At 54.1% G+C, this 20,313-nt stretch overlaps 2 protein-coding genes across 2 annotated transcripts in view; both read left to right on the top strand.

The window, feature by feature from the left end:
• Positions 1 to 1,036, top strand: part of PODXL2 (podocalyxin like 2) — a 34,030-nt gene extending 32,994 nt beyond the window's left edge. Inside the window, 1 exon segment of the mRNA XM_074198430.1 lies at positions 292 to 1,036. Coding sequence (XP_074054531.1) covers positions 292 to 504 — 213 coding nt within the window. The 3' untranslated portion in view covers positions 505 to 1,036.
• Positions 1,037 to 4,445: 3,409 nt separating this feature from the next.
• ABTB1 (ankyrin repeat and BTB domain containing 1) lies at positions 4,446 to 15,975 on the top strand. The gene is made up of 12 exons (XM_074198428.1): positions 4,446 to 4,603; positions 7,159 to 7,221; positions 7,978 to 8,033; positions 8,633 to 8,777; positions 9,282 to 9,441; positions 9,813 to 9,858; positions 10,572 to 10,688; positions 10,811 to 10,929; positions 11,136 to 11,234; positions 11,651 to 11,818; positions 14,138 to 14,338; positions 14,525 to 15,975. The coding sequence occupies exons 1-12, from the start codon at positions 4,548 to 4,550 to the stop codon at positions 14,729 to 14,731; spliced, it is 1,437 nt and encodes a 478-aa protein (XP_074054529.1). The 5' UTR covers positions 4,446 to 4,547; the 3' UTR covers positions 14,732 to 15,975.
• Positions 15,976 to 20,313: the final 4,338 nt, after the last annotated feature.

Raw genomic sequence — 20,313 nt, 5'->3', positions numbered from 1 at the left:
TCTTCTCTGGGCCTTAAATGGTCTTTGTGGAATGGGGATAATTGCCAGCTATAGGGAGGAGCCAGTCAGAGAGTACAAGAGAGTTGTGAAAAGCTATCAAGCAGAATCCAAGTGGAAGGGTGCTCTAAGTGAGGGGGGCTAACTTGACTCTTAGCCATGGCTCCCTGTACAAGAGGAAAGGGCACCTTTGTTCTCCAAGCCTGGCCTGTCTCCTCTTACTCTGAAGGCATGGGAGGGAAGTTTTCCTTGAGCCTCTTTTCTAACAGCTCTGATTTTTCTTGTCCTCCTCAGTCCCATGGAGAAGAACTTCGCTTTGTGGAGAACGGGTGCCATGACAACCCCACATTGGATGTGGCCAGTGACAGCCAGTCAGAGATGCAAGAGAAGCAGCCAAGCCTGAACGGGGGCAGCACTGTCAATGGGCCTGGGGGCTGGACTGTGCTGATGGGGGGCAAGAGAGACCCTGAGGACTCTGATGTATTTGAGGAGGACACACACCTGTGAAGTGGGTCGGGGGCCCAGTCCCCTCCCTCCCCTCCTCCACTCACCAGGCGCACTCCTTTCTTTCCACCCCAGGACTTGGGACCAGCACTCTGGACAAAACCAGAATGATATTGCTGAAGGGGTGTGAGGGAACATTCAGGTCAGGCTAGGTCTGCGGGAGAGGGAAGTGCCCAAGTCTGTCCTGCTTTAGAGACAAATCCGTATCATTCAGCTCCAAGCCCACCTCTAGGTCATGTGTCTTTCCCTTCCTCTGATTCACCTCTCACCTCCCTTCGGGCCTGGCATCTACCTCTTGGCTGACCCTGGGCATCCCAAGCAGAGCCGATGACCGTCTCCCCCCATCTCCCGCCTGGGGGATCTCCTCATCTAACTCCACTGATGAGGTGAAGAAGAGGCCCAGAAAGACCACCGCGGGTAACGAGTCTGTGTCTGAACCTAGGCTGGAAGCTCGAGCACCTGAAACAAAGAGAAAAGCCCTGGTCTCCCTTGTTTCTGTTCCGCCCGAGTCCGCGCATCCTGCCCGCCTTGGCCAGCCCCGAGCCCAGCTGGGCTGGTCCGACCCGGGCCTGCGGCCCCTGGGCTCCTCACAGCCGGGTAGCGCCGCGGCCCTCGTTGGCCCTTTGCTGGTGGACCAGATCCCGGGTCCAGAGCCCCCCTTCTCTTGTGGGAGCCCCCCGGCCCCATCTCCTCTGGGAGCCCCCCGGGCCCCATCTCCCCTGGGGGGCCCCCCGGGCCCCATCTCCCCTGGGGGGCCCCCCCGGGCCCCATCTCCTCTGGGAGCCCCCCGGGCCCCATCTCCCCTGGGGGCCCCCCGGGCCCCATCCCCTCTGGGAGCCCCCCCGGGCCCCATCTCCTCTGGGAGCCCCCCGGGCCCCATCTCTGGGGGCCCCCCGCCCCTCCTCCCCTGGGGTCCCCCCGCCCCTCCTCCCCTGGGGTCCCCCCGCCCCTCCTCCTCTGGGGGCCCCCCGGGCCCCATCTCCCCTGGGGGCCCCCCGGGCCCCATCTCCCCTGGGGGCCCCCCGGGCCCCATCTCCCCTGGGAGCCCCCCCCCCGAGCCCCTCCTCCCCTGGGGGCCCCCCCGGGCCCCTCCTCCCCTGGGAGCCGCCCCCGGGCCCCATCTCCCCTGGGAGCCCCCCCCCCGGGCCCCATCTCCCCTGGGAGCCCCCCCGGGCCCCTCCTCCCCTGGGGGCCCCGCCCCAGCAGTCTGAGCCCCCTCTCCGGCCGGCCTAGACCCCCGAGTTCATGAACCCGTCCGGGACCCTGCGCCCCCGCCCCCTCCGCTGGGTCACGCCCCCCGGGGTCCGGGCCGGGGGGGGGAGGGAAGAGGCCCCCGGCCCCCCCCCCCCGAGCTGACTGAAGGAGCCTGGACTCAGGGCGCCCCTCCCCCCCCCCCCGTGGCCGAGGCCGCGCCCCGCGGAGCCGGGCGGGGGCGGGGCCGGCAGCCGGGGGGCGGGGCCGGCGGCCGGGAGCCAATCAGAAGGGGCGCGCGGCGGCCGGAGTCCGAGAGCGGGCCCGGCTCGGGGCTGGGGAGGGGGCGGGGCGGGCGCCTCCCGGAGATCACCACTCACATCCCCCGCCCGCCCAGGGCCGCACATGCTCAGTCCGGCCTAGCTCCGCCGGCGGGGGAGCGGTGTGCGCATGCTCCATCGCAAATGCCTTTCTTGCCACGCCCTTCCCCAACTAGGCCCCGCCCACCCTCCCACCTGGGCGAGAAAAAAACAAGGTTAAAGGTCATTTGGGATACATTCCCCGCAAGGGGGGGCAGCCCGAACCCTGGATCGAGAGTGGGGGGAGAGTGGCCCGGAGCCCGAGGGGCCGTGGGTCAGAGCCCCCCGGGGCTGGGAAAGGGGCTGAGGGAGACTGCGGCCCAGGAGGCCTGTGGGCAGTGCAGAAGGGGCTCCCGCCCGCTCCGCCGAGGCACCGGGCTGCCGGGCAGGAGGCGGCTGCGGGCCTGGCACAGCTCGCCCTCCCTCCCGCCTTTCCCGGCCTCCAAACCAGCCCCTTCCAGCCTTGGGCACGGGCCACGCAGGTGTGGCTCCAATTACGCAACCAGAAATCGAGGGAATGCTGCTCGTGCAGGAGTCTGGCCAGACCTGAGCAAAATAAAAGCTATTCCTGTAGGAGAGATGAAGAGACGCGAAGGAGATAAAGGGAAATAGGGAGGAGGAGGTTTGTCCTTTGTTCCTGAAGACCAGGACGTGAGGGGGTGGTGCCACCGCAGTGAACTGGAGTGAGGGGGCTGTGCCAAGTCACCGGCCTCACTTTCTCTGCCAGAGCCACTGGGTCGAGTGGCCAGACAGGAATCGGGGTGAGGAGCCGGCCCTGGATGGGAGGGCATCTGGGTGAGGCGACTTGCCCGAGGCCACACAGTAAATCTCAATTATCTGAGGCCAGATTCAACGCCCTGCGCCATCCAGTCCCACCTGGCTGTCCTAGGTACAGGTGAATTGGGAGCTAGCTGGCTGGACACTTGACCCTTGGTCTCCAAGGGAGAGTTTTCACATCCGTCCTTAGCCCTGTGCTTTTTAGGCATTTTTATCAATGCCCAGACAAAGGCACAGCTGGCCTGCTCTTTGATTTTACCGATGACACAGAGCCAGGTGGGATGGCTAAGGTTTTGAGTTTTATATCTCCCTTCCCTCCTCCCTCCCCCTAACAAACAGAAAGTAATCTAATATAATGATTGCTGAAAACTACTGTTGCAAGTGGTTGGAAAAATAAGCCCAAGCCAAAGACATGCCGAACATAGATCTATCTTTGCGGTATTCAGAGGACTGTCCTAGGAGAATTGGCCCCAGAAGACAGAACTAAAAATAATGGAGCAGAAATGGCAAAGAGGCAAGTTTTGACATCAGGAAGAACTTCCTAGCAATAAGACCTATTCCAAAGGGATGAGGTTGGCTTAGAAGTCGGATAATCAGTTGGCCTTCCACACCGGTCATTCCTTTTGGGGCCAGGTTGGACCAGCCGCCTGCTAAGCCTCTTCCGACTTCACTTGTGATTCTTCGTGCCTCTCCTCTTTCAGCCTGTCTCTGCTAGAGAGCCCTCTAAGGCCTCGGCATTTCCATCCGGCCTGGGCATTTCCATCTGAGACCCACCAAATCATGGAGAAATCCAAGCTCGCAGAATTCTGTGGCGCCCTGCATTGACTCGGAAGTTTCTCTTAAGACCATCGGAGCTTCCCCAGTGCAGATGGGCCCACAGGGTGGCTCGGGTGGGTCTCAGGTCTTTTCGGGACCCCCTTCCAGGTAGTCCGTTCCGGTCTCCCTTCTGCTACCTTCCTCCAAGCTGACCCACGAGGTCCCTAAGTGCAGGGTGAGGCCCCGCATCACGGCAGAGAGGACGGGGACCAGCAGGCGGCTGTGGGTGCAGCCCCCCGCTTCACTCTCTTGCTCCGGGCTTCCTCATGTCTGGGACAGGGGGTCCCCGAGGCTCCTGGGCCCACCTTCTACGAAGGGCTTAACTGGCCTTCCCTGCCGGGGGGCGACATTCGGAGAGCGCCCCCCCCCCCCCCGGGCCTCGCAGGCCTCGCGGCAGGGATCGCTGGGGGTCGGCCGAGCCTCAGGCCCCGAGGAAGCCGTCAGGAGCGCGGGGGAAGCGCCCAACACGGACGCCACCCGTGGAGCCCGGGGCCCGCCGGGCCTCTGCCCCCACTCCGGGCGGGGGCCGCGGCCTGTGGGAGGGGCGCGCGTGGCCCTTCCGTGGGTGCCCCCGGTCGAGGCCCCCTGCGAGGCCACGGGGGACGGAGACACGCGGGGCCTGGGGGCGGGTCGGTCCTGGCCTTCTCCCGGGGGAACTGAGGCCCGGGGGCGGGGACGGGCCCGCGGCCTCCGGGGTCCTGCGTGGGGCGGGGGTGGGCCGGGCCCCGGCCGTCCGGACGCGGCGGGAGGCCTCGGGCCCGGCCCCGCAGCGGCCGCGGCGCCCCGCCCCGGGGGCGGAGCCGGGCCTGGGCCTGCCGTGTGGACATCCGGGCCCGGGCCGAGCCGGGCCGCGAACCCGACCCGGCAGGGCCGCCCCCCGCCGGGACATGAGCGCGCGGGGCCATGGACACCAGCGACCTCTTCACCAGCTGCAAGAAGGGGGACGTGTGCCGCGTCCGGTGAGGGCCGGGGCCGGGGCGGGCCGGGGCGGGGGCCGAGCCGGGGCCGGGGCCGGGGCCGAGCCGGGGCCGGGGGCCGGGCCGGGGCCGGGGCCGGGGCCGGGGGCCGGGCCAGAGTCGGGGCGGGGGCCGGGAGCCGAGCCGGGGTCGGGGGCCGGGGGCCGGGGCCGAGCCGGGGCCGGGGGCCGGGGGCCGGGGCCGAGCCGGGGCCGGGGGCCGAGCCGGGGCCGGGGGCCGAGCCGGGGCCGAGCCGGGGCCGGGGGCCGAGCCGGGGCCGGGGGCCGAGCCGGGGCCGAGCCGGGGCCGGGGGCCGGGCCGGGGCCGAGCCGGGGCCGGGGCCGAGCCGGGGCCGGGGGCCGAGCCGGGGGCCGAGCCGGGGCCGAGGGCCCGGGCCGGGGGCCGAGCCGGGGCCGGGGCCGGAGCCCGGCTCCCGGCTCCCTCAGCCAGGCCCTGCCTCCCGGGAAGGAGTCGGGGTCCCCGAGCGGCGGGCCGGGGGGAGCGGGGAGCGGGGGGGGCCGGGCTGCGCCGGGCGCCGCACAGGGAGGCCCCGCGGCCCCGCGACCCCCGCCGGAGCCTCCCGGGGCCGGGGGGGAGACCACTGCGGGGCCCTCAGAGCCGGATTGTCCGAGGGCCGGGGGCGCCGGCCAGGGCCAGGCTGTGCCGATGCGTCCGGGGCCCGGCTCGGGCTGCCCCAGAGCCCTCCCTGCCCGGCCAACTGCCCCCCTCCCCCAGCCCTGTCTCTCTCTCTCTGTCTGTCTCTCTGTCTTTCTTTCTCTGTCTCTCTGTCTCTGTCTCTGCCTCTGTCTCTCTGTCTGTCTCTGTCTCTCTGTCTCTATCTGTCTCTGTCTCTCTCTGTCTGTCTCTCTCTGTCTCTGTCTCTCTCTCTCTGTCTCAGTCTGTCTCTCTGTCTCTGTCTATCTCTGTCTCTCTCTCTCTGTCTCTGTCTCTCTCTGTCTCAGTCTATGTTTCTCTGTCTGTCTCTATCTCTGTCTCTCTCTCTGTCTCTCTCTCACACACATGTGAGGGCAAATCCAGTGATTCCCTGTCCACTGATTTTTTCCTCCAAACTGTCACAAGTCTCCAAAATGAAAAGAAAAACATCTATTCTCACCCCACCCCACCCCCACCCCATGCCTCTTTCCAGTCACCACCTCTTTGGAGTTTGTCCCCTTCTTTCCCCATCACAAGCAGGGCCCATCACTGGACTTACAAACAGTCATCGGACTCATTGGCCTTTTTTCTGTTTTTACAAGGCAGTGGGGTTAAGAGGTCACACACCTAAGTAAAATATTAAGTGTCTGACTGAGTGGATTTGAACTCAGGTCTTCCTGTCTCCAAGGCTGGGACTCTATCCAAAGCACGGCTCCATGGTCTCCTCCTCTTTGGCCTTTTCCCGGCCTTAGCATCCCATTCCTCCCGAGCTGCTGCTCCTCTGCCTTCCCAGCTTCTCCGGTTTGTTGGCTCATTCTCCTCTCCTGCTTTCCCTTCCTCCTGCCCTCCCTTAGCTGGTGACTTCTCTTGTCCACCTCTGCCTCCTGATCCTCTGACTCTGCCTCGGTCTCCAACCCTCACCTGTGTAGCTGGCCACAGAGTAATTATGACAATAGAAAGACAGTGAGACAGTCTGTGGGGAAAAGACTTCGGACTCCAAACCAGAGGAGGCTCCAGTTCACATCAGGCCTGATTCTCAGAGATATTGAGCCTTTCTGAACCAGTTCCTCCACCTGTAAAACCATGAGTACAGCAGCTGTGATACCCCGCACCACTGCACAGAGCTGAGGCCCCTGTAGCAACCCATAAGGATCCTTTCAGACCTCAGTAAATGAACAAACCATAGATGGATATTATTGATGTTCTATTGTCATTTTAATGCTTTTTTCAATATTTCCAGGGATATTTGAGTCTGATTAGGGCAGGAATGGGTCCTGTGTTGGTCGCCTATGCCTTGAAAGGCTCTCTGAAATTGCGGCTGCTGTTCCTTTTGGCCAATCTGTGATCTCAGTTTCCTTGGGAGGAGGCTTCCAGTGAGAGGCCCTTCCCCTTTCCTGCCATCTCAGGTCCTGGGTAGGACTTGCAACCCACTTTCTTGAGCCCCCCCCCCCCCCCATTGGCTCTCTAACCATCCGGAGATGCTGCCTCTGCAACTCGTATTCTAGTCTTGTCTTCTTTTCTCCTGCACTTTTTCCAATTAGCTTCTGGGAATTTCCTACTCAGCATTCTGCCAGAATTGTAAGTTCAGCCTTTCACAAACCAGGCTTATCTTATCCTTTGAAATCAGCTCTTTCTCTTAACTTCCCTATTTCTGTCCTTTGGCTCACCCCCTTCTTTCTTGGAGGACATAGCTAATTAGTCCCAGAGTCTTGTAGATTTTGTCTTCAGAATCTCTCTCATCCACCTCCATCTCTTCTGTTATCTGTCCTGGAAGAAGGGGCCTCATCTCCACTCGTTCTCCATCATGTCACCCAGTCTCAAGGATCAGCTCCCTATCTCCTTCAGGGATGGATGACTCCCTCTGAGGAGGCATTACTCCAACTTCTGCTTTTTTTCCCAATTAGGTACCTCCTGGAGCAGAGAGATGTGGAGATCAATGTCCGGGACAAATGGGACAGTACCCCTCTGTGAGTATCGGCATCTCCCTTGTGGAGGGAATTCCCCCAATCTCCTCTCCATCAGTCATTAAGAATTTATTGATAGCTCCCTAAGAATGAGGGAATCCGCTCTCCAAAGAGCTTACGTTCTCATGGGGTGTATTTGAATATATACAGCACAAATATGAGATGAATATCTATAAATATATTCAGAGTAGTGTAGTACAGGGAACTGTGGGAAGGGCAGGGTACTAATGGGTGGTGGGAGGGTGGGAGCTGCTTGAACTAGGTCTTAAAGGAAAGGGGAAGACAGTATGAATGGAGGAGAATTAGGGGTGCACTGAGGGCATGAGGGGTTCAAAGGCCTGGAGGTGGGAAATGGAATTTCATGTATAAGAAACAGAGAGAAGGTGATCTGACTGCAATGTAAAGTTTGCAGGAGAGGGAGTGATGACCCCTAACTGGAAAGATAGGTTGGGGCCAGGTTTGTTTCTACTTGTGCTTGAGGCAATGGGAAGCCAATGAAGTTCACTGAGTGGGGAGAAGGCTGCTTGGGTGGGGAAGGATGGGAGGCCCTGTGAAGAGCCAGGACTTGAGGAGAAGCATTGCCTCCATTCCCCCAGCCCCAGTTTAGAGATGGGGAGACTGGCACCCGGCTAGGGAGTGGTGGAGCTGGGCTATGAAGCCCTGGACCCCTCGAGGCCTCTTCTCTTCCCACTACCTCACTCGTACCTTTCTGCATGGGCATAATTTGTTCTCCACAATGGCTATTGTTTTCTTTCATAGATATTATGCTTGCTTGTGTGGACATGAAGAGCTTGTTCGATACCTGCTGGCCAATGGTAAGCATGAGAAGAGGGGAGAGAGAGAGAGAGACAGAGACAGAGATGAGAGACAGAGGGAGAGAGAGAAAGAGAAAGAGAGAGACAGGGAGAGAGGGGGGAGGGAGAAGGGGAGAGGTGGAGGGAAAGAGGGAGGGGGGAGAGAGATGGAGAGAGGCAGAGGGGGAGGGAGGGAGGGAGGAGAGGGGGAAGAAGAGGGAGAGTGGGGAGGGGGAGAGAGAAAGAGACAGATACCCAGGGGGAGAGATGCCCTTTGGGAGAGAAAGACCCTTGGGGGTAGACCGGAGCCACAGAAGACTGGGAGCCAAGGGCACCCCTTGATGGTTCTTCTCCTAGCAACTCGAGGCCTTGGCCCAGGATGCTGTCCCTGTCTGAATCCTAGTTCTTGGTTTTGACAGCACCTCCTTCTCACCCTGTAGCCTCCCTCTGGTGCCTGTTGGAGCACATGTGCTTCTGTGTTGACCCTGCCTGGGTCCCCATTGATGCGTTTACAGAAGATGGGGTCCCAGGGAGCCCCTGGCGGTGGGGTGGGGTCAGGGGTCCCTAGAGTGGGCCCAGGGGGGTCAGCCTCAGGCATGCTCATTTCTCACATTCTTCAGGCGCCAGGTGTGAGGCCAACACTTTTGATGGAGAACGTTGCCTATATGGGGCCCTGAGTGACACCATCCGACGGGAGCTGAGGGATTACAAGCAGATCACCTCCACCCGAATGCAGAGGGATTATTATGATGACTTCCTGCAGCGGTGAGGGGCCGGGGGAGGGTCCCAGGCTGGCGGGCTCCCCTCTTCCTTCCCCAGGGCAGAGAGTGGAACATTCTGGGTCACTCTGCACAAGACCGTGTTGCTGGACCTTCTTTTAGATAGGCCGCTCACACAGGCTTTCCCACAGTCATGGGGAGGCCATTGCAGTGGCAATCGTTCCCATGCCAGCTTGAGGTTTTTTTTCTAGGTGTGATCTCAAAGCAAAAATTGGAATTTGAGTATTATTTTCCCCCATGTCAGAGACTGAGCTGTACAGACTGAAAAAAGAGCCACCTCATGGACCCAGGAGTGCTGGGGGGAGATAAGCCGAGTCGTAGTTTCCTGTTTACAAACCTTGGGTCCTGACTCTGCAAAGAGGGATGTGTGGGCCTGGGCCCTGGGGAGAGGACAGGGAGGGGGGGAGGGAGGAGACAATGGCCACTTCCCCCTCATGGCCCATGGCCCCTTCCCCTCCGTGCTCCTGCCCACCCAGCCCCCTCCCCCCAGGCTCCTGGAGCAAGGCTACCAGAGCGACATAGTCTTCATCGTCCATGGGAAATCATTTTGTGCACACCGATGCATCCTGGGGGCTCGAAGCAGCTACTTCGCCAACATGTTTGATACCAAGTGGAAGGGGAAAAGTGTGATCGCCCTCAAGCACCCCCTGGTATGGCCTTTGCTGTGGCCCCTGAAGACTCACCCTCTGGGCCACCAAAGTTGTGGTCCTTAGTCTGTCCCTAGCCTCAACCACTCAAGAATAGGAAGTCACATTGCCTATATCGGGTGGGCGTTTCCTTCCTCTGGGATCCCCAGCCTGGGTTTTCCGGAGTCAGGCATGGTCTCCCCCCCACCCCACCCCACCCAGGGCATCGATGGTTAACTCGGGATCAGAGATTTAGAGAAGTGCTGTTAGTCTGGTCTTGGGGAGGGAGCCCTGGAATGGATTCATGAGGAGATCCTGGGTGTCCTTCCCCAGGGAGGGGGAGGGGAACTTTGCCCAGGATCCTAGGATCCTCAGACTTTCCTTTCTCTCCACAGATCAATCCCATGGCCTTTGGCTCACTCCTGCAGTATCTCTACACAGGTGACTTCTCTCCCAGGGACTGGTGATGGGCAGAGCTGAGGGGAGGGGGAGTTGGTGGTGGGTGGTCCTAACTCACTTATCTCCTAGCATTTGGTTCATCTCTGTTCCTCTGGCCCATTAGGAGGTGGGCTTCAGTCAGAACTCCTCCTATAGGACTCAGTAACTTTGGCCTTCACTTGAGAGTTGTGGGGTTTGGACATGAGTCCTTTATGGGCAGGAGGCTACTCAGATGGCCCTCTTTGGTCATCTGAGAAGGCTGCCTCTCCTTCTTACCCTTGAATGAGGTTTTGGGGTTGAGCTCCCTACCACATCAGCAAGTGACCATCCAGGCTTTTCTTGAAGCCCTCTGGAGACAGGGAGCTCATTGTCTCCAATGGCAGCCCAGAGTGAATGGGGATTGCGCCAGTGGCCCTGGGTGTGTTGGTGCCACAGCTCTCTCTGTGTCCTGATGACTTGGTTTCCTATTTGGTAGATCAGAGACAAGTTCTGACCTTGCTTTTCCTTACTTCTGGGCAACTCAGGAGCTAGTTTCTGAAATTTGATGATGGGGAAATGGGGACACGTTGTACGGTCTACATTTGTATGGTGAGTTAGAGGAAGAGTTCTTGTTTAGAGCCCGTTCTTTGCCTTTCCCCACATTCAGAACAGGCTGCAGCTGCCTGGCTGGGAAGGCCAAGCCTTTCCCTGAAGGCCTGCTGCTCTTCTCTCTGCAGGCCGCCTGGACATTGATGTGGAGCATGTGAGTGACTGCAAGAGGCTGGCCAAACAGTGCCAGCTGCAGGAGCTCATCACCAGCCTGGAGACCAAGTGCAAGAAAGCCTATGAGTTTGGTGAGCCCCATTTCCTTTGGCCTCTGTGGACAGCTGGCACCACCAGGGCTTCACCAGGTCGGGCCAGTCTGGGCAGCCTGGATGGGAGTAGAAAGAGGAAAAAACTGCTCTTCTCTTGTCAGTGGCCTCCAAGCCGGGGACCTGTGTGAAGGTGCTGACCATTGAGCCGCCCCCCGCCGACTGCCGGCTCCGGGAAGACCTGGCATTGCTGGCAGACTGTGCCTTGCCTCCAGAGCTCCGGGTAGGCCCATCCTTTCCAGCCCCATCTTCATGTCTAAGGGGGTCCCGGTGGAGGGGTGAAGAGAATGTCTAGGGGGTTGCCGCTTCTGAAATAAAATCTTGACCTTTTTATTCTAAGGCTGGGGTCGGGACATCGGCAGGCAGCTGCTTTGAATCTATCTGTCCCTCTGGCTGCCATCCTAGTCTCCTTTTTGCTTCCTTCTTCAGGTGGGCTTCGGAGAGTTGCCTTTTGACAGTACGGACAATTTTAGCAGCTGTCCCGATGTCTGCTTCCGTGTGGCTGACTACAACTTCCTATGTCACAAGGTACCCGCTCCTGGCCTATTTCACCTTATTCTCCTTTCCACAACCTATCCCTGTCCTCCCTCCTCCTTCACCAAACCCCAATCTTCCTCAACCTCACCTTGTTACGACTCACAGTACTTGCTCTTTCCCAGGTTCCTCATGTAGACTCCCTGATATTAGGTGGGGGGGAGGCAAAGGCGCTCCAGTGGAGTCTTGGAGAGAAGACCTGGTCCCTTGGGGGACAAGGGCAGCCAGTGCCAAGAAAGTGCTGGCCTTGTAGCCTGGAGACCTGGCTTCAAATTTACTTCTGGCATTTAAATAACCATGGGTGGGCCACTCAACCCAAGGGTGTTGGACCGGCACCTTCTGGTCTCAGTCCTGTGATCAGCTGGTGGAGCATCCTCTCCAGGGTGACCCCTGCCCCCTGTCTTCCCCAGGCCTTCTTCTGTGGCCGTAGTGACTACTTTCGGGCCCTGCTGGACGACCATTTCAGTGAGAGCGAGGAGCTGGCGGCCTCTCCGGGCCTCCCGGCGGTCACCCTGCACGGCATCTCCCCCGACATCTTTACCCGCGTACTGTATTATGTGTACAGTGATGACACTGAGGTCAGGCTCCCCACTCGGGGCTCCCCATGCTCTGTAGTCATATCCCTCTTATTGAGAGTTTATACAGTTCGTGTGCCAGACTAGCAGAGTGCTAAGAAAGGAAACAGTGAGGAATAGGCCTAGCCTTGTGGAAGCAGCAGGTCATCATTGGTTGGGGGGGCAGCAGGGAAGATGCACAGGTGTGTAACAGAGGAGAATGATACTCTATGACTGTAGAGAGAGAGTGGGGCATTCACACTACACTTTGAAGGGGACTGGACCATTACAGACTCTCAGAGGCCATCTGAGCCAAACCATCCTTGACCAATCCCTTACTGCATTAACAATTGACCATCCAGGCTTTTCTTGAAGCCCTTTGGGAATGGGAGCTCATTATCTCCAAAGGTAGCCCAAGGACGTTGGGACAACTGTGCCATCAGGCTGAATACCCCTGGTTCTTTCAACCAGTCTTCCTTCAGATGGTTTGATGTCAGAACCTGTCCCTGTCCTTTTGCCCTCTTGGCATCTTTCCTAATATGTGGGCTTCAGGACCAAGTAGTCCTGGCCTCCCAAGGCTGACCAGAATGACCACAGTCAAGGAGCTGCTCCTCTGGCTCCCCATCACCTCAAATTCCAGGAAAGCCCCAGCTTTCTTTCACATGAGCCATTGCCCTCATCATGGGCTGCTCTCATCTCCAGACTTGATTCAACAAACATTTATTAAGAACCTCATTTGTGCTCAACACTCAGCTAGGCAGAGGTTCCCTAGACAAAAGGAGACCAAACCTACCAAGATGCTTACCTTCTTCTAGGTATTTTCAATTAGCAAGCATTTATTTCTCTCTCACCTACCCCAACCCCCCAGAGAAGAAAAAAGGAAAGAAAAATCATATAAAAAATTTGCATTTTTTGTAAATTTAAATTTGTAAATGTAAATTTCATCTTTTAAAAACTTTTCATTTAAATTTTATCTTCTTAGATGCTCCTTAGTTATAGGATTATAGATCTAGAGCTGGCAAGAACCTTAGAGGGCCAGCCTGCTGAGTCTCAGAGAGGTTAGGCCCTTAGCCATGCTCTTACAGCTAGGAAGCAGTGGCCAGCTCAGGGTAAGCTCCAGTGCTGGGGCTCTCGCTGTTCTTCCCACTGTACTTTGCTGCCCCCCAGTGTTCTAGCCTGCCATGAATTTTTTGGATCCTGATTCTGTTGTCCAATGAGTTTGCTATCTCTTCCCAGCTTTGTGTCATGTAAAAATTTGATGGATATGCCATCTATGCCTTTAGCTAATTTGTCAAAAAACCCAAGGCCAGGCCAAGCTGAAAATTTCATTCTAAGTTGAAGGAGAACCATTGTTGACCAACTCTTTGGGCCTGATTGTCCAGCCAGGTCCAAGTTTGCCCTGATTGCACTGTTATCTAGCCTGTAGGAATATTGAGTGACAGTCCAGTGTAGTGCTAGCTTTTAGACAAAGTGTATATAGTTCTCTACTTGTCAAGAAACCTCTAAGAAAAGGAGATGGAGTTGGCTTGGCCATACCTTTAATAATACATTCTAAATGGGGTCATTTGGATAAAGGAAGATACAGAGGTGGGGAGAAAAGGCATTTGGGTCAAGGGGAATCATGTCAACAGTCACAGAGGAACAGGATGCTATGAATGAGGGATCCCCCAAATCTGGAATGCACTGCTTCTTGGAAGCTCCAGTTGATCATGCTCTCTGAAATTACTTTCCATTTGGTTTGACTATGTATTGACTTATCTACTCAGGCCCCCTAGGAGAATGTGAGCTCTGGGTGGGCAAGAATGGACTGTTTTCCTTTTTGGTTTTATATCTCCAGTATCCAGTGTTGAATTGGATTGGGTTAAATCTAAAGCATGTGGGGGCGGCTAGGTGGTGTACTGGATAAAACACCTGCCTTGGAGTCAGGAGTACCTGGGTTCAAATCTGACCTCAGACACTTAATAATTACCTAGCTGTGTGGCCTTGGGCAAGCCACTTAACCCCATTTGCCTTGCAAAAACCTAAAATCTAAAGCATGTGAGAGGGTGGACTTAGCAGGTTATATACCTGTCATAAAGATGCTTTCTAAATGATTATTGATTGGTTGAGATAAATCTCCCCAAGTAGCTAAGGGCCAGATTGAAGGACTTTGAATGCCACACTTCATTCTGCCATTATTAAAGGCCTTGGGGATAGCCCTGATGGAGATGTGCTTTGAAATCTTACCCTCTTCCTTGTTTGGAAAGGGGCCAGTTTGGAGACACTCTCTGTAGTTTCACTGTGGGGGGTTGAGGTCCTAGCCTAGGGTTCCCATCAAGAGACTACACTCCATTTACCCTACAGCTGTCTCCTGACATTGCCTATGATGTGCTGTGTGTGGCTGATATGTACCTGTTGCCTGGTCTGAAGCGACTGTGTGGCCGGAGCCTGGCACAGGTGTTGGATGAAGACAATGTGGTTGGGGCCTGGAAGGTTGCTAAGCTGTTCCAGCTGACTCGGCTGGAGGACCAGTGCACAGAGTACATGGCCAAGGTCATCGAGAAGGTGGGCATCAAGGGCTGGAGTCATTGAGGTTGGGGGAATGGAAGAAGGAAGGCCAAGGGGGAGGAATTAGGGGCACAGTGTAGACTAGCTTTGTCCACATTGGTAGAGAGGGAGGTTCCTCAGACTGGAGTGGTGGTGTCCCCCCACTCTCCCACCAAGGTGTTTATGCTTTCTTTCCCTCTCTAGCTGGTAGAACGAGAAGAGTTTGTGGCAGCTGTTAAGGAGGAGGCCGCAGCTGTGGCTGAGCGGCAGGAGACCGACTCCATCCCACTGGTGGATGACATCCGTTTCCATATCACTAGCAATGTGCAGACCTACAGCGCCATCGAGGAAGCCAGCCAGAGGCTTCACGTCCTGGAGGAGCTCTTGGCCAACATTGGCCTGGACTGTTGACTTCTCGAGATTGCTAACTGGGGGATCTGAACACCCCCACCCCTTTCTGTCGAGGGCTTGGAATGGCTTTCCCCTTGCTGCAGAGAGGCATCAGCCTGAACATCTGAACCCGGCCAAATTTGATGCCATGCATTCTGGACAGCTTTCTCTAAATGGCTTTGAGATCAGAATCTCCCCCTCCCCTGAATGTGGGAGTGTTGGGTAGAAGGGTTTTTTTTCTCCAAGCACTGATTATATCTTTAAGAATGAAGACCCTAGTCTCTATAGGTCTTGAATCTTTGTTTCTGAAAGCTAAGAATGTATTTTTTCTGCTTGGCAAAGGAGAGAAGCATTGACAAGATCAACTTCTCTTTCTGATCACCTATGTGAGGGCAAAAGCCCTCCCCTCCATTCCCTGGTCATGGGGGCAGATGTGCTTTCTACTCCTATGGGACTTGAGCTATGCAGCTAGCTCATTCTTCCCCAGCCTGCCTTACTCCATTCAGGTTACTGAACTTTTCCCCTCTGGCCCCTTTCCTGTGGGGGAAAAGAAGGCTCTGGGGGCACTATTGTCCTCCTGCCTCTTGGGAGGGGGGTCTTTTGGGAAAGATCTGCTTGCTGGCATCATTTTCCTTCTGCTTAGGACCAGAGTCCTCATCCCAGAGGATGCATTGCCTCAGGGAAGGTTCCTTCCCTTACCACATGATTCCTTGACCACACATGGGTCAAGAGCCAGGCTCATGGAGGGAAGGAGAGAAGCAGGTGGCTCTGTTACCTGAGGCTTCCCCGAACTGCCCCATTGCGCTATCAAGGGCCAAGCTGAAGCTGAGAATTTCTGGTCCTAGGGGCTCAGTGATGGGTGCTTTCCTTCCCCCCCCCCCCCCCCAAAGCACAAACAGGTATCTCCCAGACTCCTGGTGAGGATGTAGGAGGGTAATAAATCCTGGGATGCTGGGAAAACTGGGTTCTCCCAAGGACTCCAAGGCCAGATAAAGCCAGGGGATTGTGCTAAACCCAGAGAAAACTGATCTGGGCTTGTGAGGAGTTGTTCTTCCTCCCCCTCACTCCCCACAGGCTAGTTTGGAAGCCTCCCCAGGTACCTTTGCTTAGAGAGGAGGGGGGAGTGGTTGAGAGCTGCCCAGTACCTTTCCCTCAGAAAAAAAAAAATCCAAACTGCAGGTTTTCAGAGCTAAAATCTATTCTAATATATACTATTTAAAAATAAAACAGAGGAGCATGTGTGCGGCAATAAAAATATATTTCCCTATGATTATCTCGGCGACGGCTTGTTAATTATCTGGGGTTTATTATATCTGGGGCTTGGCTGCGTTTTCTCATCTGTTTTATTTTGGAAGCTGCTCCCTGGGGCTCTGTCTTCCTCATTTCCCAGCCAAGATCTGTTTTCTCTGCCTCCAGCAAATCCACCAGCCTTTGAAGGCATTGGTTTCTCAGCTCTGATAGCCTGTGGAGGCATCAGCTCTGGGACTCTGGGTCCTAGGCAACAGAGGTAACTAATGGGGTGGTGGGGAGACGCTTGGCCTGGCTTGCTCAGGATGGAGCTGCAGCAAGCCCAACTTGGAGAGAAGGATGGATCCCCTGATGATGAGGGGGTGGGGGTGGCAATGGAGCCCCAAGAGCTGGCCTGGAATTGGAGCTTGGGTCTGTTTGGCAATGGCATAGGAAGCCTTCATTTCACCCGTGCAGACTGGAGAGAAGCCCGTTCCCCCCTAGGCCTTGCTGGGGTCTCCTTCAGCTCAAGCCGATGACCGCCCATGTGACAATGCCTATTTGTGTGGCAGAGGTGGGGGGACTGAGCAGTGTTCTCATGGGAAGCTGGAGCCAGGTTTCCAGAGCCATGAACTTGTTCTTTGGCAATTTGGAGCGTGATGTATAGAGGAGTCCATGGGCATCCATTTTAATCATCTATGGGTCTCGATGCCAGAATATCCGACTTCAAGTTCTGACTCCAAAATCTTAACTGGATGGCATTGGGCAAAATCACTTGACTTTGAAAGGAGAGGGGCAATACTGAGTCTTTGTGAGGAGAGCTCCTCCAGGGGAACCATAAAAGCCTAATAGAAATGTAGTTATTGGTATTTTCCTGCAGGGCTTTTGGCTCGACCTCCAAGAGGAACTTGGAAAGGGAGGGCACAATCCTCTTGGCTCATTATTCAGACAGGCTGCGTTTGCCTTCTGGCCCCCTTCAGGGGCCAACAGCCCTTCCCTGGGTTAGCCATGTGTCAGAATCTGAATGGATGGGCCTCTCAAGTCTAAAGACTTTGTCTCCTGTACCCACCTGGGATCTGAATTTCTCTTGGCTGATATTTAGGCTAATTCCTCCTTTACCTTGCTGGCTAATTTGAGCCTGCAGATCCCCTCCAGCAGTGTGGGGTCAGTGGGCAGGTGACCTCCTCCTGTGAGGAGGGGCAGCAAAGAAATTTGCGTTCTGCCAAGTTAATTATTCAATCCCTTGCACAGGACTTAAAACCACCAATCCTGAACTTGGCCTCCCTTATTCCAGATTGCCAGTTTCTCTTTCCTGCCCTCTTTCCCCATTCTATCACATTTCTAATTTCACCTGCATCCCTCCTTACCCAGCCAGGAAGAGCTCATGGGCATTCATATTAGTGATGCTCTCTCCCACTAGGATCTTAGAACCAAATCTCCCCCTGTGGCTACCATGATAATTCTGCCATCTGCTTTCTCTTCTTGGGCTGCTATATTCCTAGAAAAAGAAACACAACTGTCCGTATTGTCTCCATGAACAGTTCCAGCTAGCCAGCCTCAGCTGGGCCTTTACCACTGCTACTGACCTTTGGCTAATTCCCTATACTATTAGCTGTTGGAAACCTTCTCCCCCTGAGGTCCATCCCTGGCTCCCCTTCCTCTTACCCTTTGGCAATATTTTTCTTGTCCATTATTTCAGTCTTTATATAGGTGATTCCCCCAATCTCTATTTTCAGTTCCAACCCTACATTCACAAGACCTGGCTTCAAAGCTCGGTTCTGAAATTTGCTAGTTAGATGACCTTGGACAACTTATTTAGCCTTATGGAAGTTCAGTTTTCAGATCATCTATAAAATGAGGGGTTTGGTGATGGTTTCTCCAGCCCCAAATACTATGATTTCCAGCTGCCAGATGGACCTCATGTGGTTGTCTCACCAGCATCTCATGTGTCCAACACCTTTTAGTTCTCTCCAATTTGTTTTTTTTAAGAATTAAATTTATCACCTTTATTTCTGAATATATCTTTCCTCTTTACTCAGCAAGAAACTGCTTAGAAGAAACAAAAAAAAAAGAAGGGGGGAAGCTTTTCAGCAAAACTAATCAATAGAGTGGCCAACTCTGCTTGTTTATGCAATGGTGCACATCCCAAATACAGAGCCTCTGATAGGAAGGGAGGGAGGGCAGAAGGAAAAGAGGAAGGTCTATTTTTTTGTAAGCCTCCTATTCTGATTGGATGTCAGTGATTCTGCTCTACCATCTTCTGACAATCTCAAGGTCTCATCCTCTGTGTTTAATGACTTGCTCCCCTCCATTTACTTACCCAGTCTTCTAGGGTCCAACTTTAAAGCCTCTCAAATGGGCCCTCTCATTTCCACTCTTCTTCCTCTCTGCCAGGTCCTGCTCATTCATCACCTAACATGTTCTGGCTCTTAGTATCTTTCCTATGTTTCAACTTTCAATCTCCCTACCTTCTCAAAAAAAAAAAAATTTGCCTATCTCCCACAGCCTAAGAAACCTTCCCAAGGTAGAGCTTTGATCACATAACCTACATTTTGGTCCCTTTTGCCTGCAGCAGTGATGTCAAACACAGAAATAGGGACCCTTTGACTATATATAAGGATCCCCATGAGCCCCATAGTGACTTAGAATATCACATATTTTTTTCATGATACAAACTCTATTACCTTTATTCTTTGATACTCAGATTTTATAACAAAACTTATCCCAGACATGACAGGTTAGATGCAACCCTTCTGCATTGTTCCCAGGATATAATCTACAATTTTTATCCTTTGAAGTCTGTAAACTTCCTTATCAGAAAGTTTCCCACACAACCTCTAGTTCCGCAGATGTTTAGGTCAGGGTTCACTGGTGAGCCAACAAATCCATTTAATGAGCAAGAAGACATGCATATCTCTGGTGGCCAAGGCCACCAAAAATATGTGTACTTCACTCTCAGGAGCTGGCCTTGACAGATTTCCCCCCTTCTTAGGCATGCTGAAGCTTTAGAGGGTATGTTAGGACATCTATACTTTGTCCCAGAGAAAAAAGACATTTGAGACAAATGGGAATAATACACAATAATCAATAAAAATGTGAAAATACAAGGAAGCATGCTCACCGATAGATTCATAAAATGAAAAGGATGAAACCTATTAACAAAGTTAAACAAATTATCAATACCTGAGTCCATTTCCATTCTAGGTGCCCAAAGCAATATCATTAATAATTCTATGCAATTGATTCATATCCTTAGTTATAGAATTATTATACAATTAGACTATCACATATTAGCATTGCCTATGTTTTACTGCATTTTTATTTATTTTTGACCATCAACTGCTAACATTTGCAACATTTCACATGAGGCAGCTACCTGCCTCCACCTGGAGACTATCTCTCTGGATGGATGGGTCCATGACTCAGAACCCCTTTTCCTGAGGGCCAGACTGACCTTATCGCTAACTATTATTGTTCAGGTTTATCTGACTCTTTGTGATTCCATTTGGGGTTTTTGTGGCAAAGATACTAGCATGGCTTGTCATTTCCTTTTTTAGTTCATGGAGAAACTAAGACAAACAGGGTTCAGTGATTTACCCAGGGTCACACAGTTAGTACATATCTGAGGCTAGATTTGAATTCATGTCTTCCTAACTCCTGGCCCAGTGCTTTATCCACTGCAACTTAGTCACCCTTTACTCCAAATCTTGGTTCTGGACTTTTCTATCTCCTCAACAACAGCCTTACTCCCTAAATGGGGACACTCCCCATTCGTAATCCCCAACTTTCCAATTTCCCTTATTTAAATGTAAGCTTTCTGAAAATAGAGACCACACACGCACACATACACACAGAATCTGCATACAGTAATCACTTAATAATTGCTCTATTCATTACCTACCTACATACTCTATCCTTCCATCTATCATCTATCTATAAATCCATCAATCTAGCTATCCATCCATTTATCCATCCATTTATCAGTTAACTATTGCGTACATATCTATCCATCTATCATCTATCTACCTACCTATCTATCCATTCCTCTCTCTCTAATCTATCTATCTATCCATCCTATTCATGGCCAACACCCCTGGGTGACTCTCACCGTCACTTACAAACTCTCTTGTAATATCCCCTGATGGACAAAATGGAAAGAGTTCTAGATTTTGAGTCAGAGATTGTGGGTTCAAATCCCAGCTCTTATTTTTCTCTTATGTGAACTTGGACAAGTCCTTGCAAGGCAATAAAGTTAGAGCTGCAAGGAGCCCTTAAGGGACTTCATCTCTCTGGGTCTGGTTTTCTTCCTTCACAAATTAAAGAGATTGGACTAAGTTATTTCTAAGGTTGCTTCCAACTCTGAATCAATGATTTCA

Source organism: Macrotis lagotis, chromosome 8 (assembly GCF_037893015.1).
Source record: "Macrotis lagotis isolate mMagLag1 chromosome 8, bilby.v1.9.chrom.fasta, whole genome shotgun sequence".
NCBI lineage: Eukaryota > Metazoa > Chordata > Mammalia > Peramelemorphia > Peramelidae > Macrotis > Macrotis lagotis.
This window is presented reverse-complemented; position numbering and strand designations above follow the sequence as displayed.